The sequence below is a fragment of the Bombus bifarius genome, unplaced genomic scaffold (assembly GCF_011952205.1).
Source record: "Bombus bifarius isolate JDL3187 unplaced genomic scaffold, Bbif_JDL3187 scf7180000008240, whole genome shotgun sequence".
Lineage (NCBI taxonomy): Eukaryota > Metazoa > Arthropoda > Insecta > Hymenoptera > Apidae > Bombus > Bombus bifarius.
The window spans coordinates 614147-638597 of NW_022884534.1; the positions used below are offsets into that span (position 1 = coordinate 614147).

The 24451-nt window shown below is 33.0% G+C and overlaps 2 protein-coding genes and 1 long non-coding RNA gene across 13 annotated transcripts; 2 read left to right on the plus strand and 1 right to left on the minus strand.

The window, feature by feature from the left end:
* Positions 1-690: 690 nt before the first annotated feature.
* LOC117211667 (transmembrane channel-like protein 1) lies at positions 691-6589 on the plus strand. Of its 5 annotated transcripts, none has more exons than XM_033455803.1 (17): positions 691-851; positions 1151-1322; positions 1568-1805; positions 1870-2058; positions 2338-2573; positions 2638-2829; positions 3111-3359; positions 3458-3527; positions 3608-3779; positions 3965-4684; positions 4781-4887; positions 4966-5261; positions 5335-5514; positions 5630-5750; positions 5890-6040; positions 6097-6262; positions 6391-6589. In XM_033455803.1, the coding sequence occupies exons 1-16, from the start codon at positions 830-832 to the stop codon at positions 6204-6206; spliced, it is 3225 nt and encodes a 1074-aa protein (XP_033311694.1). In that variant the 5' UTR covers positions 691-829; the 3' UTR covers positions 6207-6262; positions 6391-6589. The 5 variants fall into 5 exon arrangements, with proteins under 5 accessions (XP_033311694.1, XP_033311693.1, XP_033311695.1 ...); XM_033455802.1 differs by having other exon boundaries at positions 6412-6589; XM_033455804.1 differs by having other exon boundaries at positions 6112-6262; positions 6412-6589.
* Positions 5825-23942, minus strand: LOC117211668 (sarcospan). 6 transcript variants are annotated; one of them, XM_033455812.1, is made up of 9 exons: positions 23206-23942; positions 20070-20098; positions 18135-18476; positions 17524-17755; positions 16594-16774; positions 15832-16032; positions 8681-8847; positions 8493-8588; positions 5825-8194 (listed from the first exon to the last, which is right to left on the minus strand). In XM_033455812.1, the coding sequence occupies exons 4-9, from the start codon at positions 17647-17649 to the stop codon at positions 7787-7789; spliced, it is 1179 nt and encodes a 392-aa protein (XP_033311703.1). In that variant the 5' UTR covers positions 17650-17755; positions 18135-18476; positions 20070-20098; positions 23206-23942; the 3' UTR covers positions 5825-7786. The 6 variants fall into 6 exon arrangements, with proteins under 6 accessions (XP_033311703.1, XP_033311699.1, XP_033311702.1 ...); XM_033455808.1 differs by having other exon boundaries at positions 19921-20098; XM_033455811.1 differs by having other exon boundaries at positions 20070-20198.
* Positions 21013-23711, plus strand: LOC117211669. 2 transcript variants are annotated; one of them, XR_004488295.1, is made up of 4 exons: positions 21013-21912; positions 22279-22453; positions 22535-22673; positions 23148-23711. It is a non-coding gene; the product is annotated as an uncharacterized LOC117211669 (long non-coding RNA). The 2 variants fall into 2 exon arrangements; XR_004488294.1 differs by having other exon boundaries at positions 22535-23711.
* Positions 23943-24451: the final 509 nt, after the last annotated feature.

Consider the following 24451-nt stretch of genomic DNA (forward strand, 5'->3'; position numbering starts at 1 on the left):
CTAACCCTTAAAGCTGTTTATTTTTTGAAGGTAAATTGGAACATCAATAGAAAACACGTTTGTCCTATAACCATCACGATATATACCTAACAAACTGTCTGATCGTTAAACGAAGTATCTACTTGCTCCTAATATACGACCTTTCGTGATTTCGAGGATTTGCGTCGTGGACGGAAACACGACGTGCCCGATATCAAGTAGAGTAGACATTACAGGCAGCTTATAGATTTCAACAGAGGGATGGTTTCACCAGGGAATGACCAGGTTCTTTCCTACTGACACGATGTCAGTCCCTTCCTATCCATCGACCTCACTTCATCTCTAATCATCGACTTATTAACTTGCAATCTTCCAGTTTTATTAACATCCAAGTTGGTGTCTTTTATCATCGGCAAATTTCCTCTTTCTTCATTTAAAGCTTCCTCTGCGATATAACAACAAAAGTGTTAGTGTCTTTGCTAATTAATAGCCTTAGAAAATACGTTCGATGAAAAAGTTTTCTAAAGTGGAGTTTATAACAGGGACGTGGAATTTAATAAGAATTATACACTTAAAATTGAGTTCGACGTTGTCATTCGATAATCAATCGCTTGTGCATATTGTGTGCACAGTACGTGGCGTGACAATGGATGATTTATGGGTGAAATTCATCCAACTAGTTTCCTAGTTTTAACTTCTGCTGTAGGTGGCAGTTACTTCTCTGCAATCATCAATTGAACGATCAGTTACCTTTGTCATCACCGAAGACGAGGGTAACCAGAGGGAAAGTTGCTCAAATCAAGCGAGGGAAGAAGAGAGAAACGCCATTGACGTGAAAAACTACACCGATATGCAGAGAGTCTCTATAGCTGGTCTGTATTTGTAAATTAAAGAAATCATTTACTAATATAATTCATATCATTCTGAATGGTGTTTTTAACTATCCATACTAATCCATTATAGAAAATAATTATTTACATAATTATTACATAATTATTTACATAAAAATTAATTATTATATGAAGGTAGATGGATCAATAAGGAGTTTTCAAGAGTTCTGAAAAAATTTAAGAATTTTTGTACAGTTGTACATATTTGTGATACATAATATAATAAATGTATGGGGAATTTAATTTATAGATATAAAATGTGAATGTTTAATGAATTTTAGAGGAAGAGGCCAACGAGGATGAATATTCTGCTTCAGCGTGTGAGATCATGCAACGACGGAGTTCTAGTCGGCGACAAAGCAGACGGAGACGTCGTCCATCCTCTCCCTTCAACGCCGAGGCTGAAGCCATGCTACGTCGAAGATCTTCCGTTTACACTATAAGTTCCGGAGAGTTAGTATATTACTTTCAATCTTACGTTTATCGATTATAAGAATTATCCCTGTAAAATTTAAAAAGCGATTATTAAAAGCTAAATAATTTAAATAGAAAAAATAGAAAGTATGGAAATATTACAAGTATTAAATGCTACATAATACATTAAAATACTGAAAATATTTAAAATAAACATACAAAGAATGTTAATTGATGATTAATATGGAAAGAAATAAAGATAGTATCCGTGTAAACTTGTACAGAACGGTGATCTCCATTGAAGAAAGTGGAAGTCAAGAACAGATATTTGAAAAGTTGAAAATGCACAAAGAAGTGTTGAGTGGAGTGAAGCAACAAGCTTGGCCACTTTGTCGGAAGATTAAGTTAGTACGACAAGCAAAATCCTACGTTAGAAGACATGAGGGAGTTCTTCAGGAAAGACTGGCTCACACTCGCAGCACGAAAGACGTTATTGCTCGGATTTCCCTGTTTATTACAAAGGTAATAATTTTAAAAGACTGTTGGTACATATAGATCTTTTCTATTGACAACGTTTAATTTGTAGAAATGGCAATACTGTCGGAGAGAGATGGTTAACCTTCAAACATGGTTGGTGCCATGGGAACTTCGTATAAAGGAAATCGAATCACATTTTGGTTCAGCAGTGGCTTCGTATTTTACCTTTCTTCGTTGGTTGTTTTGGATTAACCTTGTCATGACAGTTATTCTTACTGCTTTTGTGGCCATTCCTGAGGTATGGTAATATAATAGTTACCATTAACTAAATAATTATTGTTGGAGACTATTCAAGATCATTTGAAAAATATGTGATATAATTTGTATGATAGTCGATTATAATTTAAAGTAGAGTATTATTATAATTCCATCATTTTTAAATCACTCAAGTTTCAACTTTTTATCAATCAACTTTTTATTGCACTTGAAAACTTGGATTTGAGAAATTGAAGGAAGTTGAAATCCTACTACGAAGAAAAGTAGTCGCTCAAATTTCGTCAGATATTCTTCGCGACAGATGCTCACAGCAGACCAGGCAGCAGCAGGGGAGCGGAAGATAATGCCCGAGGAGGAGAAGATAAAATCGAAGCACTTATTAACTCTGTGGGAATTCGAGGGCATCCTAAGGTACTCACCGTTCTTTTATGGCTGGTACACAAATCAAGATTCTGGAAGCGGTTACAGATTACCTCTAGCTTATTTCGTCACCAATTTGGTCATTTATATCTACAGTTTCGTCGCCATATTACGCAAGTACGGCTATCTACAAATCAAATTGTTAATTCTCTACAAATAATTATATTGACGGTTTTCTTAGAATGGCAAAAAATTCACGATTGAGCAAACTCACGGAGAAAGACGACGAGTGCGTGTTTTCTTGGAAGTTATTCACTGGATGGGACTTCATGATTGGGAATACTGAAACTGCGCACAATAGGACGGCGAGCATCGTTCTTGGATTTAAAGAAGCTTTGTTAGAGGAAGCTGAAAAAGAAAAAGATGAAAGGAAGTAAGATTACTCGAAGAAATATCTACTGCTTTATCATTTTTCAATATCTTCTTTTTTATAAAATCACTATTATTAAGAATAAAATTATTCTTCCATTATACATATCTTTTTCTATATTATTTACATTTTTATAAAACTTATTCTAGTTTACATTTGCAAATACCTGCAATATTAATGCAAATAATTTCTTTACTTATATTTATTTTCACTTCTATTAAATTAGTGGATCCCTGTAATTGTATTATTTTGCCTCATAAATTTAATGCTTTGGAAAATTTTAGTTGGAGGATTATATCAATGAGGATCTTCGTAAACACATCTGTGATTGCATTATTCGGATTGTCAGCGTATGCCGTGGTAAAAGTGGTCGTACGAAGTTCTGAGGAACTCGAACAGACCAATTGGTGGCGTCAAAACGAAATTACGGTCGTACTGTCCTTGATCACATACGTGTTCCCGTCGTTCTTTGAGATATTGGGACTACTGGAGAGCTATCATCCTAGGAAACAGCTGCGTTTGCAGCTTGCACGGTGTGTATTATAAACAATTTTTCTCTGACACATCCATTAGGAATCTTAGTTTCAAATTTTATAATTATTAATTTGATGATTGAATTGACTTTTCACAGAATAATGGTTCTCAATTTATTGAATTTTTATTCACTAATATTCGCATTGTTTGAGAAGATCGATTCAATGGCAAGTGAACTGTATCTATATAATGATATGTTTATTGAATTATGAGGTTCAAGAAGACATCTAGTTTGTTGATGTTACAGAAGCAAGATTTAAAATATGTTCAGGAAACAATTAAGAACTGCAAATACATATCTATCGAATGTGATGATAGTATGAAGAAATCACAACAGGTCGTGACATTAGCATCCTTAAGTTTAATCTTGGCAAACAATGTCACTGCAATGCAGTATAGAAGTGAACTTCCTGAAACAAGTATGTCTTTATCATCATTAATATTTTACATAATTTTTTATTCTAGACAAAGGAGCTCGACTGCAGTTACATTAATGGACAGAATCTTCTAGTCTCTATATTTTTTCTTTTGCCTTCTTCTGTCCTAATTCGTTTAGTTGTCACATAAATATACATTAACAATTTCTTTATATTGAATAATTTAGCACTGCCACCGTTTTCATTCATACCCGCGAGTCTGTATCTGAACCCGATACTCGATGAAAAATCCCTGGAAGAAATATACAATGTCGGAGATTATCCTCCTCTGGATTATACATACGATAATTACGACGATATTACATCAAACGAACTGAACAAATCTGCATCCATTTCCACTAAAAATATATCTGAAGAGACAGAGTTTACAACGCAAATGTTTGAACAAAATGATACATTTGAAGCAACCACCATTTTCACTATCTTCGAAAATCTCACAGAAATTTCTTTTACAAATTTTACTGAAGAAACTGATAGTTCTTCTATGACTAGTATTTTCTTCAACGAATCTACAGCTTATAGCGAAACAATTGAAGAAAGCGATTATAATATAAGTACAAGTACAAATACTATTTCTAGTATCATTACTGAAGATTACAATGAAACTTTTCCCACGAAGACAAAAGAATTTATCACATTATCATCTATGTCATCACAAATAAATGATACATCTGAGTATTCTGTAATTACAACATTGAATACAAACACTGAACATTCGATGAACACGATTACATTTAATAGAGAATCTAGTACAGAAAATACTAATAAAATTTCCACTATCGATCGTTCCTCGACAACGTTACGTGAAGGTGTAATACCTATCTCAGAGAAGGATTACGTCACAAAATGTTTTGAGAAGATTTGCACAACAACTACACAGAATACAAGTATAAACAAAGTATAATTTGTATACTATACTTTTAAAAATATTATCGTTTAATCTTTAACTTATATTTTTTATATTTGAATATTTCTTCTACTAGCCTCTTCACCGAATCCGTTAGACATAAAAGCTCGGAAAAAGCCTCGTCGTTTGTGCTGGGAAACGATGTTTGGTCAAGAACTTGCTAAGCTCACCGTCATGGACTTGGTGAATTTAATTTTTAATATTTTTCAATGTTTATTCTTCACTTTAAATATTTTTTAATACTTTGTTTATTTATCACAGATACTCAGCATTGTGACCACGCTTAGTATAGATTTCTTCCGTGCAGTTTTTGTACGATACATGAATAATTGTTGGTGTTGGGACCTAGAAAAGCAATTTCCTCAGTATGGTGATTTCAAGATTGCTGAAAATATACTTCATTTGGTAAATAATCAAGGAATTATTTGGATGGGGATGTTCTTCAGCCCAGGATTAACAGCCCTGAATCTTCTAAAACTTGGAATTCTTATGTATTTAAGATCCTGGGCTGTTCTTACCTGTAATGTGCCGCATGAAGTAGTTTTTCGAGCCTCTAGGTATTTAAAAAATTGTTCTCTTTATTTTTAGCATCTATTAATTCCATTTATTCTAAAGTATTAATTTTTGCAGGTCCAATAACTTTTACTATGCTCTGTTGTTAACCATGTTATGTTTATATATTCTACCTGTTGGCTACGCCATAGTTTGGGTTAAACCATCCTGGGATTGTGGTCCATTCTCTGGTTACGAGAAAATTTACCAGTTAGCAACTAAACAGCTCACTAAATCTCTTCCTGATCCAATTAACAAGTATTGTAGTATATTTCATTTAAAAAAAAATATAAATTTGAAAAAGGAACTAAGAAAGAATATCTCATGTTTACTGACATTTATTTACCATTTTTTTGTTTTATAACATTTTCAGGTGCCTTGATTACATTACTTCACCTGGCATAATAATTCCACTAATTGTTCTTATGGTACTCATTATTTATTACATGGTCTCATTAACTAACTCTTTAAGAGAAGCTAATAATGATTTAAAGGTACTTATCAAATTAGAATTTTAATTAATCTGCCTTAGTTCAACTAAAAAAGTATACATCTGTTTTTTCATTGTCGGTGCATCTATTCATTTAGTTATTGTAAAAGTTTGATAATTTATTGATTATTGACTTTGCTCAGATACAACTGCGTCATGAACGTACCGAGGAACGACGGAAATTATTTAAAATAGTGAAGAAAAGAGAAGAACTGTCTGACTCGTCCTTTCTGAAATGGAAAAGAATGTTACCAGCTTTATCTAAGAGATCGGCAAAAACAAGAACTGCAAAAGGTAAACGGCGAAATTTGATAATTAATGAAGTAATTATTATTGAACTGTTAATGAAGTTATAGATAAACCAGAAGTTGCAGGAATGGTCTTCGATGAAAGGAAACGTTCAGCTTCGGAAGTGGTAGAGTTAACAGATATGGAACAGGATGCGATATCACACGATTAGACGCAACATACAATTTCTGAAAGCAGTTACAATGAAAAAGGAACAATTAATACCAGGTAATACCGAACTTAAAGTTACAGGAAATTCCATTAAATTTTGATTATTTCTTTATAAAATTGTTTAATTAAATTGCTTAGATGTCCAATATCTACTCAATAGATATTGATAATAAATATATTGTTAGTCATTAAAATGTTACAAGCAGATTGATGAAAGTTTTTCACGATTCTTGGGAATCACAATTCAGTGACTGTGCCGTAATACCAGAGATTTGCATAAACAAGGTGGAGGGGAAGTCAGAGTGTCATTCTTGATCAGCTTCTAGAAAAGATCACAATGTACATAAAACTAACTAAATAAAAAACTAAAAAGCAAGAGATTAAGATACAAACATGTCAATTTTATCCAGCCAGATGTTTTGTTACTGAACTGATTTATTCATCCGTTTCTATTAAAATTTGATAAATTGATTTTCTACCAATGTGCATACGTTATGACATAATTTATAGATGCAGTTTTAAAATTCATTCCTTAAAGACAGGAATAGCGATGAGGTATAAAATCGATGATATACAAGTATAGAAATTAAAAAGCGTTTCACTCATGCTTCTAATTTACTTGCTCACATTACAAACACGGTATACGTACGAATGAACGAACACACACACACACAAACACGCGCGCGCGCGCGATACATTCACTTGCTTTCTTTACTATAATACACCTAAAATACTGACGATCCACACGTAAATTAATCGTGAAAATTACTTTGCAGGAATCAAGTTCTGACTCGATTTCTTTCTGAATACGTTTCTACCATCGAAAAGAACTTGTTTCCTTTTAATTAACCTTATAATAATAATATGAAACTACTCAAGTATGTTATTCTTTAGTAAAAGAGAATGTGTTTTAGTTCAGATATTATAACCTATGAAGTTTTTCTACATTATCGATGAATTATCAAAAGTTGCATTACATGACTTGGTATGTTAACAACAAATTACGTTCATCCTTTTTAAAAACATACCAATTACTACCTACTTAGCAATGTACTCCTTAGTTATGGTGTAATAAATATTAAGAACACATTAAGAAGGTTTTTAAATAATTAGTAAATTCAATTACGCGATCATTATCCTAGTCTTCTTGACTTTTATCTATTAAATACCACTTTAATCAATTATAAATATAATTTCTTACCACTTATTCTAATCTTCCCTAAGTTTATACATACTGTATTACAAACTTTCGCTTAAGAACCACTTGTAGATCTATTTTATTATCCAAGACTAGCTCACACGTATTTCAACGTGTTACTTTTGGTATGTATCCTCAATATAAACAGAAGTATTTCGTTATTAGTCCGTTGTCGTATTAAAACACATATATAAAAAGAGCTCTTCCAACGAGTTTTTTTAAGTAAAATCACCGTTATTGTTGTTTATGTAACACTCACTGCTAAATTTCCGGGAGAAACTGTCATTGCTAACTTCGAAACACCTTTAGAATACTCCATCATCCATCGTTAATGATGAATAACGAAGATACGATGTTTCTTCGTCAGTATCATGTGAAGACTGTCATCGCTCGTTCAAATTTGGATTGTATATTGGCCTGCTGCTGAGGAAGTTGTTCCCACTGATCGGAGTGGTTCTCACTTGCATGTATTTTGGCCTTTTGTGTCTGGTACTCCAATGTAGGTAAGTATACCAGCCCGATACTAGGGCTCCAAGAGCATTGCAAGTGGTGGAAAAGATGAGAAGAATGATCAAAATACTCTCTACTTCGGGACAATTCAAATCCATGTATCTAACTGCCGATTCGGTGAAGTTCGACGTATTCCCACGAGGCCTGCACACGCAGGTAGCGTTTAATACCCGCGCTGGGTTGCATTCCAGGCCCATTAAACGCGCCAGGTGTATCGCAGAGAATACACACGCGATGGAACAGGTCACTGTTGCTAGAGTTGCCAGTAGCACGCTGATTATCTGTTCAAAAAAAAGAAAAGATATTAGTGGAAATACGTAAATAATAAAGCAATAAACTATGTTGAATAAAAAATGTGACTCAAACTTCGGTACTAACAAAAAAGAAAAAAATAGATATTTCATTTGATTACTTTAAGATAACTGAATTTAAAATCTAAATTACAAGGAAAGCTATAATTTATGTACGATTAAATAAATTTTGTTAATTAGTCTTTAGACATTTAAAAAATTCCATAGAATACAAAGTACTTCGTTTGAAAATAATATATTCATGTATTCTAAAATGATGAACAATCACCTTGATCAAAGTGAGACACAATCCAGGACTCATGACGGGGTATTCCTTTTTGAAACAGCACAGTAAGCAAATACCGAAGCTACCCGAAAGTAACAACTGCAAATGAAGAAAGGAAAGAATTAACGGTGTTTCAGAAAACGATGTTTTCCAAGAAGACGGCCAAAGACTGTCATTGCTTGAATACTCACCGGCATTCCACTCCAATAGGGATTATCCGTCACAGGTAGATGAGGTGCCCAAAGTAATAACCATAATGACAACGAAGTTATCGCGATACCGAGAATCGTTTGCAACGCTGCTAAACACCGTCCTAACCGCCAGTGATAAACCAACGGCGGTAGGAATTTTTGAGGTCCTGAAAAAGAAGAAATATTTAAAACATTTTGTTCTATTACTAAATATTTTTATTTTTATTTTATATTTCATTATCGCGGCGATCAGTCCTTTCATCACACATTTTTTCAAATTGAGTAAAGTACATAGTAAACAAATATGTACATGGATTGAATTAGTTAAGAAGATAAAATAAAGTTAAACTCGTTTAAGGACCTAATGATCAACAACAAAAAATAAAACCTTATCAACAGGTGAGACGTTTAATCTATATGCCAACTCACTTAACGAGTAGTTAAAAGATGTGATCGCTAATACCATTCGGTTACCTATCCAATTACATAACATACCTCTATCCATCCTACCTACTTCGTATACAAACAAAACATTGATTTCATTCTATCTATTATGCAATGACCGATACGTTCGTACATAATCCGATGAAAACATTAATAACAAAATGATGATACTGATGTGATGACTAGCCTGCGGATATTTATGCAAATTCATATTCTTATGAAAATAAATAGAAGAGTATATGCAGGACTTAGATAGGGATTTGCTTCTTGGATATTTTATACATTTTTGCGTATTATGCACATTTTTGTACTTTTGCACCCTTTTTCCATAGATCAGCGATTTTCAATATTCTTCGCCTCATTGCACGCCTAATTACTGAAATTCAATGTCACACCAAAACAAAAGAATATATCATACATATTTGGTTCAAAATAGGGCATTCACATCAGACGGTTATTGTTATCTGGGATATTGTCATTTTTTATTTGATAATCTAAGGGGAAAAAATAAGCGAAAATGTAAACCTTGACTATATGTTAAATAAATATATAAAAACCCGCAGTCGTGTGATGACACTGATGTTTATCAAGACTTGGACTTCAATATGAGCCATAACCTATATACATATGAGCGAGAGGGAGATTTCTTTCAAGCTAGTCATGCCGCTTTTTACACAGGGGCACGTACGGTGCTATCTCCTGGTGTTTTTCTAGCAGCTCACGACACACATTTTCCCATAGCGATCGACGGTCGATACGACGTGACAGATTCTGAGAAACGAATGTAGGGCCGAAAGAAAGGAGAGTTTCCGAACGAAACGACCTCGCTGTCCCTCCTTACAAGGTATCTCAACCGAACGATCGAACATGTGCCGTCCTTGCCGATGCGATGTCAAACATCGCCGTCAGGAAACTCGCCCACCAGAATTCTTTGTGCACCGTTTGCAACGGTAATTCAAAGGTAGAGAAAAGAAAAAGAAAAAAGAAAAGTAACGCGTTAACGCTCTCGCCCACCGTCATGCTGACTTGTGCTAATGTTGATGGCGATAGGTCGTGATTCCATTAGCGGTCTTGCGAAATCGGTGACAGGTACGATCAAAGAAATCTGGAATTAACGATATTTCATTTATAACGTAGGCACTAAGATTATCTTACGTAATGGCAGATATAATAAAATATGCTTTTCCTATTGAATGGAAAAAATTTGTATTGTCGCAATATTGCCATGTAATTGATACTATAAGAACATTTTTATCGGTAGGCTATATATGTTTATGCATTTATGAGAAATTTAAAAAAGGTACAGAGGAGCACGAAGCACATGATTAAATGTGTATAAAATGAAACAAATCTCTGCTTAAGTTCATCTACATAAACATTCACAGTCTAGCTAGAAGAATAGGTTAAAAGATTTGATTGTTATTTTTATAAAATTCTTCTGTATCCATTGTTAACGTATTCAGTACCCATATTGGTAGAATCGAAGAACTCATAATGGCCTGGAAGGATTTTGGAAAAGCTTCAGTTGGAAAAGGGGGGAAATAATCTCCAGAAATAATTCTGTATGGCTGCATACCCAGCTGAGTTTCCCATGTCCAGGAAAGAGAACACTGCAAGGACAGCTCTTCGCACGAAGAATAGCGAACGCGTCTTAAACCCTCGTTGCCTGACTGACAGTCGATAATGATATACTGCACCCTACAATACCATGAGTAAATCTCATTCACATATGAAACACGGAGATTTTGAAAAGGGGCGGGAAACATCACCTTCGATCACGTAATTTTTGAAGAGTTGCAAAACGTATCTGCAAGAGAAAGAATTAGAATTTATTTTGAATAATTTAAAGAAATCTCACGGTATTGTAAGCGGTAAGATTTAAAATTATAATGGTTGTACTGTATTACGGGGTAGAACGGGTACAAGCTCAGAAAAGTAGAAGATTGGGCTTTACACTGCGTAGAATGCTCCTTATAAAAGAAAATTCTTTCACTCTTTTCTTGCAGGATATTAGTTGACACCCGAAGAATATTAATGGGTGGCTGAAGATCGATGACCAACGAATAACGCGTATGGCGAGAAAAGGAATATACGAAGTTTACGACGGGGCAAAAAGCGATACCGCATTCTCATTCGTCGCGCTACAATCGATAAGGGGTCTCTTTTGCACGAGGCTTGCATATAGAACGAGTCCTAACTGTACCAGACGTATATACAGACAAGAATAGAAGAAGAGAAAAATTAATCTCCCTTGGGACTAGTCTCCAATCGGATTTATAGTGGCTCGCAAAAGTATTTGAACACATACTATAAAAAACTTTAATATACAATAACGGACAAGAGAAAGTTTATGAAATAAGGAATATAAAAAGACACCATAATTTTACAAAATGGATTTATATTTAATAAGAACAACCGATAAATATTATATATATATCATAATATAGACGATTATTACTTATATGGTAAACAAATTTTTATATGAAATTCATAGTATATCAATTTTTAACTTTCTGCTGTCCATCACTGTGTATGAATATTGTAGATATGTGTTACATTTTCAAATAACGAGTCACGACTACTGTGATTATTATATATATGATCAAATATGTAAATAACCCGAAAATTTATTATATAGAAATTAAAAAATTACTTAGTGCGAGTAAGAAACATGTTTTAATAAAATTTAAGTAAAGAAGAAACTTCTTTATATAATGGATATAATGGAATGTAAGTGAAACGTGTCATGTTTCGTATTCAAAATTTTCCATGACAAAAAAGTGATTTGTGCCGGATGCAAGCACGCTATCGCTTTTTCATTCGCGGAACGATTCACACGGTGTAAGAATGCAAGACTCGAATGCGTGTCGTTCCCATTGTATGCGGATCTTATGTTTGTATTTGCTGCATGTGTATGTGTATATATGCTCATTATAAGAGAAGAGGATTCTCCTGCAGAATATCGTCTACAGGGGTCGAACAAAAACTATGCTGGACTTTACAAAAAACTTATAGAAATTCCGTTAACATGAAAATATAGCCTTGCATTCTTATACTAATACTAATACTAATACTAATTGAATTAAAATAATTATACTTATGATACACTTGAGATTTTATAGTGAGACATCTATATGAAAATGAATGTACTAGCATGTGCAGCGATAATACAATGTATAGGTAAGGATAACTGGCTGAAATATTCGAACCATCATCTTCGAAATGACTTTGACAAGCCAAAAATTGTAGTATACAACGCAAGTGAGGAAACGTACTGGGTGGTACGTTTCCATTATCCGGTGACCTCGATACATGAATAATGACTCGAGTGTTCAACTTGCGTAATAAGAAACACGGTAATTGTGTAACTACATTGTAGAGAACTACCATCGCCCACGATACTTCCGATCTCTTGAAAATCCTTAATCAACTCAGATATCACTGTACATTACGCGATCGTGTACGTTCACTTCATAATCACGACAGATTCAGTAACTTTTTATACGACATATCACATGTCTGTGATTTTAATATTGAAAATCACAGATATATATCATATTTAATTATTTAGGTCTATTTACATTGAGTGACATTAATTTCCAAACAAATATTCCTTTGCAGGATAACAAGTATTCTGCAAGACACGTAAAGTTTGGTTATAATCAGGCGCAACTGACGTAAACTTAACAAAAATGGAGAATAGATATATGATTCACATTGATAATGTAGCAATGTAATAATAACCAATAGACGTGCATTAATATATAAAATTGCAATTGGTAAAAGAATACTTCAGCTGCACAGTATATTATCACTAAAAACATGCAGCGATGTAGGTTAACATTTAGATACGCGTGTTTTGATATCTGACCTTCCAGTCAAGCTTCGTGACTCATTTGCTTTATCGTTACAACGCACTCATAATGAATATGATAAACTTAATATATTCGTTATTAAACTATAATGTTAAAAATCAACACTTCTTTAGAAGTAGGAAAAATTCTACTATTCTAAATTTCTTTTTGCTGAAATTTTTATCGACCTCTTTTTTCTTTTTTTTTTTTAGTACCCTCTGCCTATTGCATCTGAAAATAGAATTCAACGAATGGGGATGAACCAAACGCAAGTTTTACCACATGGGAGAAAACCAAACCGAGTAATGCTCACATTTCATCCGTTTAAACCCTCGCAAGACACACGTGCTATTTACGTAACACTTCAAAGAGGAAAAAACGCTCCTTTCCAGAAGCGTGTTAATTTAATTAAGCAAATCAACACACCGAAAACAAGTCAAAATATCTTGTGTATCAATATTTATTTCCTCAAAATCTGCATTAAAATATTGGACTTCGGCTTTCATCATTGTACATGAAGGATCCAAATATTGTATCAGTTGTTTGTGCATTTTGTTCCAATGCAAAACAAGAAATTCCTCGCTAAACTGACATAACATCGCAATATTATTCTTTTTGAAAGTATCATATTACTTAAGTTATATAAACCTATAACTCAGGAATTGGCTAATAGAAGTTGTGCAAGAATCACGATATTCGGGAAATTTTTTGTGAAATATTTTGAATTCGATTACACACATGTACACGAATAGACCATGAATCAGCTGTTGAAAAATTTAGTATAGGAACAAATAAAACGCAAAGCGGAAGAAGCGATTAGAGTTACACCCAAAGTTCGTACACGCTAACCCGTGAACGAATGCACTTCAAAAAAGATCACATGATATATTTCCGGCTTGCTACTTCCGCTATTCACAGAGAAGCATGTGTAACCACTTTAAAGCGGCCACGGCAACCAGCGGACCAAAAAGTCTTAACCTCTTCGTTTCACCTGCTTTCAATGAAACAATTTTAGCAAAATTTGTACATCATATTATACACGATGAAAACAACTGTTTACAACAAGATGAAAACAACAAGAAATATTAAATTGGACAACATGATTATAAAAATCGGAACATGTTTGTTATGGAAGAAAAAGAAGAAAATGTTAAGGCTTTTCTATACCTTGAGGGTTTAACCATAATTTTTTTTACTATCTTGGCAACAACCTCGATATCACTGTTTTATTGTGACTGTGTCGTCACAAATGCAGGATGAAATTGCAATAGTCACGCAACTAGCGTCTTCATCATTGGAAAGGCTCTCAAGAGAGATTGACTTGTTCTGGACCAATTTGCGTTATGATGATTACCTGGCTGTATACGTGTAACGATTGACGTCCAATCTTTTCTTTAACAGAAGTGATAATTTAACAAGTTATGTCTTAGGAGAAACAACTTTTGAGATAGGTATTACATTATACAGAACCCGACAAAAAAGGATCGACGAAGAAAACTAAATGCAATAAGATACAACGAGTTTAAACGTAATCAAACTTCGAAGAACTTAAATTTCGAAAGATTCTACACATTTAAATTTAAAATCCTAGAGTATTAGATTTCATAAAAAGGAAACCTGAAGGGAATGCGTCGCTCGTGATATAAATTATTAATTGTTTGTAGCAATATTGTGCTTTCCGCCTTCCTTCGAAAGAATGTTTATTGCACCGTGAAAGGCCGCTCAGTGACATTCGAGCCTCGTTCGCATGTATCATACCTGTTCTGATCTCTGATTTCGTTAATCAACAAGCGTTACGTCTGTGTTATTCAACATGAAAGCAAAAATAGTAAAGTCATCTTATTACTAAATATTTGCTCACAAAAACATTTCTCTGTCAAGAATTTTCGTAAGAGACGTGTATCTATAATTAACATAATGTATAGAATTCCTAAGAGAAAGTTTCTCTTCTAGCAGGTTTTATACATTAGGATATTTTACTTATTATTAATATGGTAAAGGGAGATATGGGAATTTCAAGAATCTGTTACTATATAGAACCTTCTAGGTACAATTTCGAAGTATCTAATCTCTTCCTAATACCTTCAATAATAATTTCTAGAGATCCGATATGAGATATCCTGCGAGTTAATAGACATGGGCTTGAATACATCCAAGGTTTTTTAACTTTTTGTGAAATTAGTCAGCAGAGAAAGTACAACCTGCTAGGATATCTAATAGTGTGAATCATACGGTGTATGATAAACCAATAAGATTCAGTGTAAGTTCTTAAAGTACATTTTAAACAAATGAATTAAACATGAACTCTGTTGCACATGTTTTACTACACATACCTGAACTTTTATCAGGTTTATAAACTTTTGCACTCTATTTTAAAATATATCATCATATTTTTATACACATAAAAAATTGAATGTTTTTTGTTATAATGACGATAAAGCAGGAATCGATTAAGTTGAAGCTTACATTTCTTAGAATGTTTAATTTTTGTATTTGATTTTAAATAGCAGAAAATAATAATAGCAAAAACAAGCAACATCCTAAGAACAACAGGAGGATATGATTAAACAATGGTATCTTAGCCTCCAATTAATGATAAATTAAATTTAACAAAAGGTACACTGTTATTTGGTAAATATTTTACAAAACTAACAAAGTAAAATAATCCTTTTATTATTTGAATTATCTTAATTCTATATCTTTTTTAGAAAGTCAATTCTTAGAGTGGATTATATTTTTATCTATGTTGATAGGAGATAAGTAGACAAATTTCATGGAAATATAAAAGAACAACGGAAGAAATTAACAAGTAAAGATTTATGAATTAAATAAAGAAAGTGGTTGTGTACTTACGATGACCACTGCGATGCAATACGATCATTCTGCTGTGCCTGAGGGAATTCCTTGTGGGCGTGTGCCGACCAGCAATTTGAGCGGCTGCCAGGTTAACGGGAACCGTGGTTGACAAACAATTGGCCATTGACGGGGCGCGACCCAACTCTTTTTCCTTTTCTAACCGATAGATTTTCCCAATATTCCCTGTCGATACTGCACCTGCCACGGTAAGTTGCGACCATTACACGAGAAAAGCAAAATTATAATTTATTAGATTTCTTCCAATTTAATTAGATTATAATTCATTTGAATTTTAAAAAATTGATTCTTTTTCAATTTTTTATTAGAATCATATATATTATCAAGATGGTATGGTTAGAAAGCGCGCAAGATTTTCTGCCCGGCTTTGTTTTACTACGACGTTGTCTGATGCACGAATAAAATGAAATTCGAGAAAGTTTGCTCGAATACCTAGTGCCAGCAAAGTGTCCGACCGAATTTCACTCGTGACCGTTCTATTTACAGTCAAATAACTTTCCTAGGGAGAGTGGAGGCATATCCAATTCCGTCTAAAGTTAAAAATCCCTCCGATTATCTTAATTAACAATCAAGAGTGGAGAAGATAACGAAGAATATTAAAACATCATTTAATAGTATGTACTTATTTTATTTTTCTTTTGTTATTGTACATATATCTTATATCTGAATTGATAATGGATAACCGTTTCCATCAGGGAAATAATTAAGTAGAAAAAAGAATGATAAGTTCACTAAACTTACCGGTGACCTTGGCGTTCTGGATCTTCGACACGTTACCAGCACTGACTGCGCTACTCACTCGATTGTTGTTATTGTTGTTATTGGCCGTGGCCATCGACGAGCTAATACCGTTGTCACGAACCTGATTCAAATTGTCGGCGCTTAGAGCGGAAGTCACGCAAGGTGCCACCATTGGCACGTCCTGAACAGCGAAATAAAAAAATGCAGAGATTATTATGAATTGATCACATTTCAATTAAACGATATAGAGAATCTATATAACAATATGTAATTTTTATACCAACAACATATAATCAAATACATGGACTTATACTACAAAAAAAAAACAATTTAATTTTAACGTCCAATTATACGATCGAATTACAGCAATTCATTTTATATATTTACTGTAATTTATGTAAAATTGATGTTGTTGATCAAACATATTCTCACATAAACATCGTGTACTTTTACTTATGTATATACGAGTCGATAATTCTCATACATCATGCGTTGCGGTTTATTTCACTCTCATTTTTCGTTTAACCAAATTTGTGGTCAGACTATAGACTGCTCATTGAGGCAAGTCTAAATTAATTGAACGCACTTGATCAGTAAGTGATCCACAAACATATATTATCTCATAAGAAGACCAACCACACACCACTCTATATCTTATGTATAAAATAAGATAATTAATTAGTATTTAGTCTGAAAAATTAGTTAAATAACATAAATAAATGTGAGAAGAAAAGTTGATTAACATTTATATGGAGATATTAACATAAAAATTAATTTTTATTTAAGTACTCTTTAGTTGATGATACTTAAGTATTAAATATCGTTGTCCATTATGATGGATATTATTGGTCTTGTAATGGATTCTCAACACTGACTGTGTATCAAGATATAAACATAGACAGTAACACGTGGTATGGTACTAGGGCTCACCTTAAAATTATCGTAAAAGCTAACAGGACGACTCCTTGGCGCGTACTGAATCTCCTCGTCGGGCTGCATTATGCTACCACCGTACATAGTTGGGTCTAAGGGTTGCGCGCGCACCTCGCCAGGCATCCTGCGATTCTTCCTCTTCTTACCACTTCCGGCGGCTATGAAGTTACGATGAAGCGTGATAAGATTTTCTTCGTGACCTCGTCAAAGATACCTATGCTGTCTCCAACTAAAATAGAACAATGCAAATTCGTTACTTAGACGTTACTTATTACACAATCAGAATTTTAAATTCAAATAAGCAAATCGAAATTTAAAGTTAAAAATTTCAGATTTCAAATTTTACTAAGTGTTTAATTTTTAACGAAATAGTTTAAATTGTTTTAAAGTCCGGAGAAGAAGAGTTAACTCCTTACACGCTGAATTTCATGGATATAATAATTTATTTATTTATAGATCCACTATTTTTGTACCATGTTTATAATTGGAAAAATTGAAATCGAGCTATCTGAAATTTATTTTTATTATCTTTTAATAATTAGATTTTTAATTTTAATTATAAAATTTTTTATTAAAGGACGATCTGTTTAATAAGTTAATATTTGTACCTGAACGGTCGTGTCAGCTCATATTAAGGTTTTCCCTTGCGACGGGCAGAGAAATTACACCTCTTTGATCTTCAAACCGCAAATCTTCCACTTCCCGCAAACACACCTGCACCTTAGACGATCATTGCATGAATCACAATAGCCGATTTGCGGACGATGGATCAAGGAGAAATTTCTCTTAATCTCCTTTGATGTATCGTAAGTCACGCGTCGAATTCTCTATCTGGGTTTAAACGAAGGAAAACAGTCGTAGAATCACCACGATCAGCGTTCCTCGATTTCTCTGATGTTCTATCCACGTGACCAGTCACGTGCGCCCGCTATCCGTCACCCCGTAAACGTCTGAAAAATAAAGAGAAATCGTCAGTCTGGGAATATACGTATCGTTTTCTGATTCAATCGGTTTGTGTCAATTACTTGAGAAAAGTGCGCGTAACGTAGCGTATTTAATTATTAACACAGAACTGCCGATTTGATGTACACACATAAATACATATATTATATAGAAGTAATTACAATGAAACCGATATGATAAAAATTAATAAATATACTTACACTTATAAAAACACTTACATGTTTTTAGTAATTACGGAAATAAAAAGTTTAATAACAGTTATTTAGCCTAGTTTGGTACTCCTAGTGCTTTTGTTGAACATAATTGAAAGTGCATTAAGCAGGCGAACTTTCAAACTAGGATGAAAGAACATGATTAATTTGATTGGTCGCATATTCTACAATTTGGAATGATTATACAGTAGCGTATCTAGCTATTTATCAACTTATGACTGACTTTTATGAATATAAAAAGAAAGTGGTAAAAATAATTTATATGAAGTTTTATCTATGTATGTAAACAATTTTTATATATTTTATGTGTTATGATTTGTATACTAAAAAAGTCAACAAAGTCAGGTAATCTTTTCAGACTGATGAATCATTTGAAATTACAATATAATGAAACGTCACACCTCGTTGCACGTGAAATGTTTCCTCAGGAGGAATGAACTGGTCCCTTTGCAGACCCTCGGAACGTACTTAAAAGAAAACGTAACTTTTTCCCGTGGGAACTACGAGCATCGTTCATCGTCGTTGATTCGATTGCCCTGACCTCGTGGGACAAGAAGCACAGTCAATTAAATACCCGTTTCGTGGACCACGTGCGTTATAACCTAAGTGGTACATAGCGAATACAAAACTTGCTATTGCGAAGCTATGTTTCGTAATATGCAACAGGTGAGTTTCAAATGAATGTGTCACGAATATAGAAAATTCTACAGAAGTAAGCTACAACGTTATGAGATCCTGTTAGAAAGTATGTATTATCAGCACAAATACTTTCTTCGTTTAATGGTAAGTATGTATGTAGCTGAGAAGACTGTAAATATAGAAATTTATGAAATATAGAATTTATGAAATATAGAATTTATGATTCTATTTCATATATGTGCGCTATTAATATATGTATAAATATAATTCATATATAAAATTTCTTACCAAAGTAACACAAATTTTTATAGTTCGTATAAGATGAGTTTTCTGAATTCAATTTCTGAATTCAATTTTCTTTATAGAATAAAAATACATACTTTCTCTCTAAATGAGTATCTGAGAAGTATCTCTAAATGAGACTCTGAATTATTGATATTCAGAATTTAAATAAAAAGTTAGTCACAAAAATTGAAGTCAAATGTTCCGTCAATGTTTGTGATGGTCAGTTATATCACAGAGGTTCGTTATTAATTATCTAACTATAATACAACATTATATTATAATACAATAGTACTACCTGGATCTTCTATTAGACGACTGTGAGCGGCGCTTTACTTTCACGATACCAGATCTGAAGTTAATAGATACCGACCGATGTTGCGCAATATGGTACGCGACGCAATGAAACCGTGGCGCGTTGGGACTCTATACAATGATGTGACCTACCTATGCTCGGACCGGTGTTCGGGTTACGGCTGGAAATAAGTCATTTCTCCATTAAGCCCCTTTATGCGGCGCTCACAGTCACGTCACCGTGACCAGGAGTTTACTGAACTCTAGAAGATTTGCGAACGCCTAGAAAATTGCATGATTATCATATTTAAATCTTTGCTTTCAACTCAATTAAATCATTTGCAAATATGTACGACATAGACAGTAGTTCACAAAAGTATTTCAACATTTGCAGAAATCTTTTATGAATATATTATGTATATTATAAGGAAAATTTTGCAATTTTATTAGCGTTTTAATGAGATGTGACTATAATGATTATATTGGTAAAGTTTGAAACAAATCTAAAAATGTACGTCCATACTTAGGAGCTACAAGATATTTAGTGCGAATATACATTTCACAGAGATTACAAAAATATTTAAACAGAAAATTATCTATTATATCAATAAACCTCAATATTCAGTGGAACCATCTATATCATTTATTATGTGTTTAAGCTGGTTATTTATACTGTATACCACTTCTTTGCTGAATGTATACGTTTGCAGCAAGTGCGTGTAACTTCTACATACATTTTCAGATTGTTTCAAATGTTTCATATAATGCATAAAATTTATACATAAAAGCTTAATATAGTGTCCAAATATGTATTTTTATCAGATATAAGTACTGCAATGTTTTGTTTCATATGATACTAGACTTGGATAGAAAAAATTTCCACTCGATTCGGTTTGTACTGCATTCTAGAAGTTTCTAAAATGGTTAATGATATGTAATTTTCCTGTTTTTTCTTTTTCGTCGTATATCTCAAAGGAAACCAGCGCCGATTAAAAAACCTCATAACAAAAGAATGCATAATGAGACAAGACTAGACTAGAACGCAGTTACTATCTCTTATTTCCAGTTATTTCCTGCATTTAAGTTAGATATAATAATACCGCTGCTTTTTTTAGAATACCATGTAATCGTAAAATTCATGAGTTCCTGTCAGTCTTTTTGTAAAAATGACGCACTCGATCATTCCTGTACTTAATTATAGGGAATGAGATAAACCCATCGCGATCTATTTGTGCGTTACGTGGATGTATGAACGTATGCCTGCCAAAATGTAGTGTTGCCAACTATAAGAAGGATAGAAAATTCATAAGATTACATAATCGCGTTCCAAAGGAAAATAGCTTCATTTTCTACGTAAATTCTTTAATTGCCAATCTGAACAATATTTATCATTCTAAAAGCATATTTTTTTAAGAATAATCTTATAGGTTATTTAATCTCTAGTATATTATCTATACTTACTATCCAATCTTATATCACTATTATATCTAAATTATTATTAAACGTATTTCTGTAACAAACATATTTGTATGCTAACAAAAAATACGACTGATTCAGAATATTTAAGAATAATTGAAAAGTCGTGAATTGCGATCATACGTGGTGTTACATTAAACAAATGGGACAACTTAATCCCTGCAATGTAATTATGTATATTAACATGTGCAATAGATGGATTCCGTTATACTAAATAGTCGAACTGTTTTATCGACTTGACTTACATTATCATTACAATTACTCAGAATTTCTAAGCAAAACATTCCAATGTTATAAATATTAAGGGCATCATGTTGCTAAATACTCTATGTGTTTTAGATAGAATCATAATGAATGGAACAACAGAACGTATGAAATGGAGACTAAAATAAATTGTACAGCAGTTAATTCAATGTCCTCATCATGATTAAGATCACATCAAAGTGCAATCCCGCACTTGGATCAGATTTAGCAATTGCACTCATGAAAATGTAATCAACTGTATACATAATTGATACGCGTACGTATATTTCATGATTAGAATAAATTATAATTGTCGTCATCAATGAATTGAATTATATTAGAATGTACATTACTATACAATTAATTGGACAAAGACAAAGGTAATTATTTCATAAATGAAGAGACGTAAAGAATAATATTGTGTACAACACATTTTATTGTTAGTGAATGTAATTGCAATACTTTCTTTTTTAATATACATACAATACATATGCTATAGATATTACAATTTCTCAATAATACTATGTATTTTGTAATATTTTTTTCTTATTCTTAAAGTTCTCTTCATTTTTCTCTTAATTATTCATAGACATGAAAAACCAATTCAGATGTTGCTTTTTTTAATAAGATAAAATATCCATAGGTGATTGGTGCCAGGTGAAGGAAAAATACATACCGTATAAAAATGCTAATGTCCTAAGATGTTTCTTTTTTAATGCGACAGAATATTCTAAAGTGACTGACACTAGTTGACGAGAAAAAATTCAAAGATTCGCAAATAATTCAACGCATTCCAGACACTTAAAGGCGGGAATTCAGTAAGTTTGCGCGAGAAAACGTTCAGCACGTGCGACCTACGATTATTCTAATTAAATTCTCCGGTTACAAACCATTCCCAGGGTTCATGAACGTGCGACTCTTATCGAGGCCTGAAAGTGCGATGTCGCCCTATTTTACACGCCATTGTTCGACGTCTTTCATACAAAATGAGCTTTAAAAGAGGCAAGATCACCGGAAGGATCCTGTCTTCGAGCCTTTGTACGCATACAATATACAATAGAATGAAAAGCATATCTTCGCCAACAAGTCATCTATTCGTGCGACTCTATTTGGACTTTAAAATCTTAAAACATTTATATCTTCTTTTTTAAAAAAAAGAATATTTCACAATAATACAAAGCTTATGTTACTCATAAATATCTCTTTTTCTGTCTTCAGTCTTTCAGGAAGATACATGTTTATTTTATGTCTGTCTGAACAAGAGAATGACATCAATCTTTTTTGCTACGAAGTAATTAAATTCCAGTATATTTCGGAATGGAGACCTTCGGTTTTATACGTTTATTGTATCACTGTTATCAGACAAGACAAATGTCTTCTTTCTTGTTTACGATATCCGCGCAGCTGCTGGCTTAATGTGCACGCGCGAATACTCGTGCTACTTCGCCTTAATAACGTAACATAAATCGTTACATAAATATATACCAGGTTCCGATATATTCGTTGTTACAGAATTAACGAACATCGTCAGAGGAAAGTGAAACGAGAGAGAAACTGCCAGTATAAATACCTAGGATTCTGGAGAACAGTAAATGTCCACTGATTTCCTTCCCATACCACAGCTATCGATCCTTGCAGGATTTATTATTCGGCACGTGTGAGTCCTTGATCAGTCAAATTTAGATAAAATGTACAATTGGTATTCACTGAATGTCCGGTTATATAATTTAACACTGATTATTGTTTCTCACCATTGATTCAATTTTACATAGGGAAAAACTATTAAGCAATGATAAATATAAATAAAATATAATTAAAAAGTAGAAAGAATGAAAATATTCAAATACACTTTCATTTTAAATTAATCAGATATTTGAAATTATTAATCAGAAAAGCAAGTTTACCGAGGATGAAAAGGTTTTTTACTTAAAAATTGTACGAAGCACTTGAATGAAGAACACTTGTTGAATCTAGTCCGATGGTAATTTATTAAAGTTCTATTTTTACACAAAAACATCGTTTTTCTATGGAACTAACAACGCGTGAGTAGCAGTATGAATAACTTAACAATTTAGATTCCTCGAGAAAAAATTACACAACACAATGTTGTTCCACTGGCGTCGCAGTGACAACTGAAGTCTCCAGTTTCGCGCGTCTCGACGAGGCTCCCGAGACCCCACCAAAGTGTTCACCAAAGTCGAGGCATACCAGGTGTCAGCGTACCTCAAATCGTACGAATCACGATGCAGATGACGATTACTTGGCGAGGGACACTTCCATCAACAAAACATTTCGCATTTCATGCGACTTAGACGGTGCAAATACCGCTTACGAGATTTGCACAACGAATAACAAAAGACTATAGATTTGTTTTTTATATAGTAATTGCTTTAAACTAGTACAACTACAGCGTATCTTTTAAAGTTGATCTTTCAGATGACGAAAAGAGATTAAATATCTCGTATAGAATTTTTAGAAAGATTAGAAGAGAAACTTCTGGATAAAAATGTTATTAAATTAGTAAAAATATAATGATCAACGACTTTTTTATTTATATTTTTTAGTATTTATAGTATTTTTTAGTATTTATTTCAAAAATTTGTTAAATCTTGTTTTAAAATATTTTGATATAATATAATATATTTTAACTCAATATTATACAAATATACAGCATAATCTCTATTTATAGTAGATAATTTCTTTTTTATTTACAAGTACTTTACAATCAATTCTTGCATTGAGAACTTTGAGTAAGTTTCTCTGGCGTGGCGCAGCGACATGGCTAATTGTTTATAATAAGTTAATAAACTTATTAA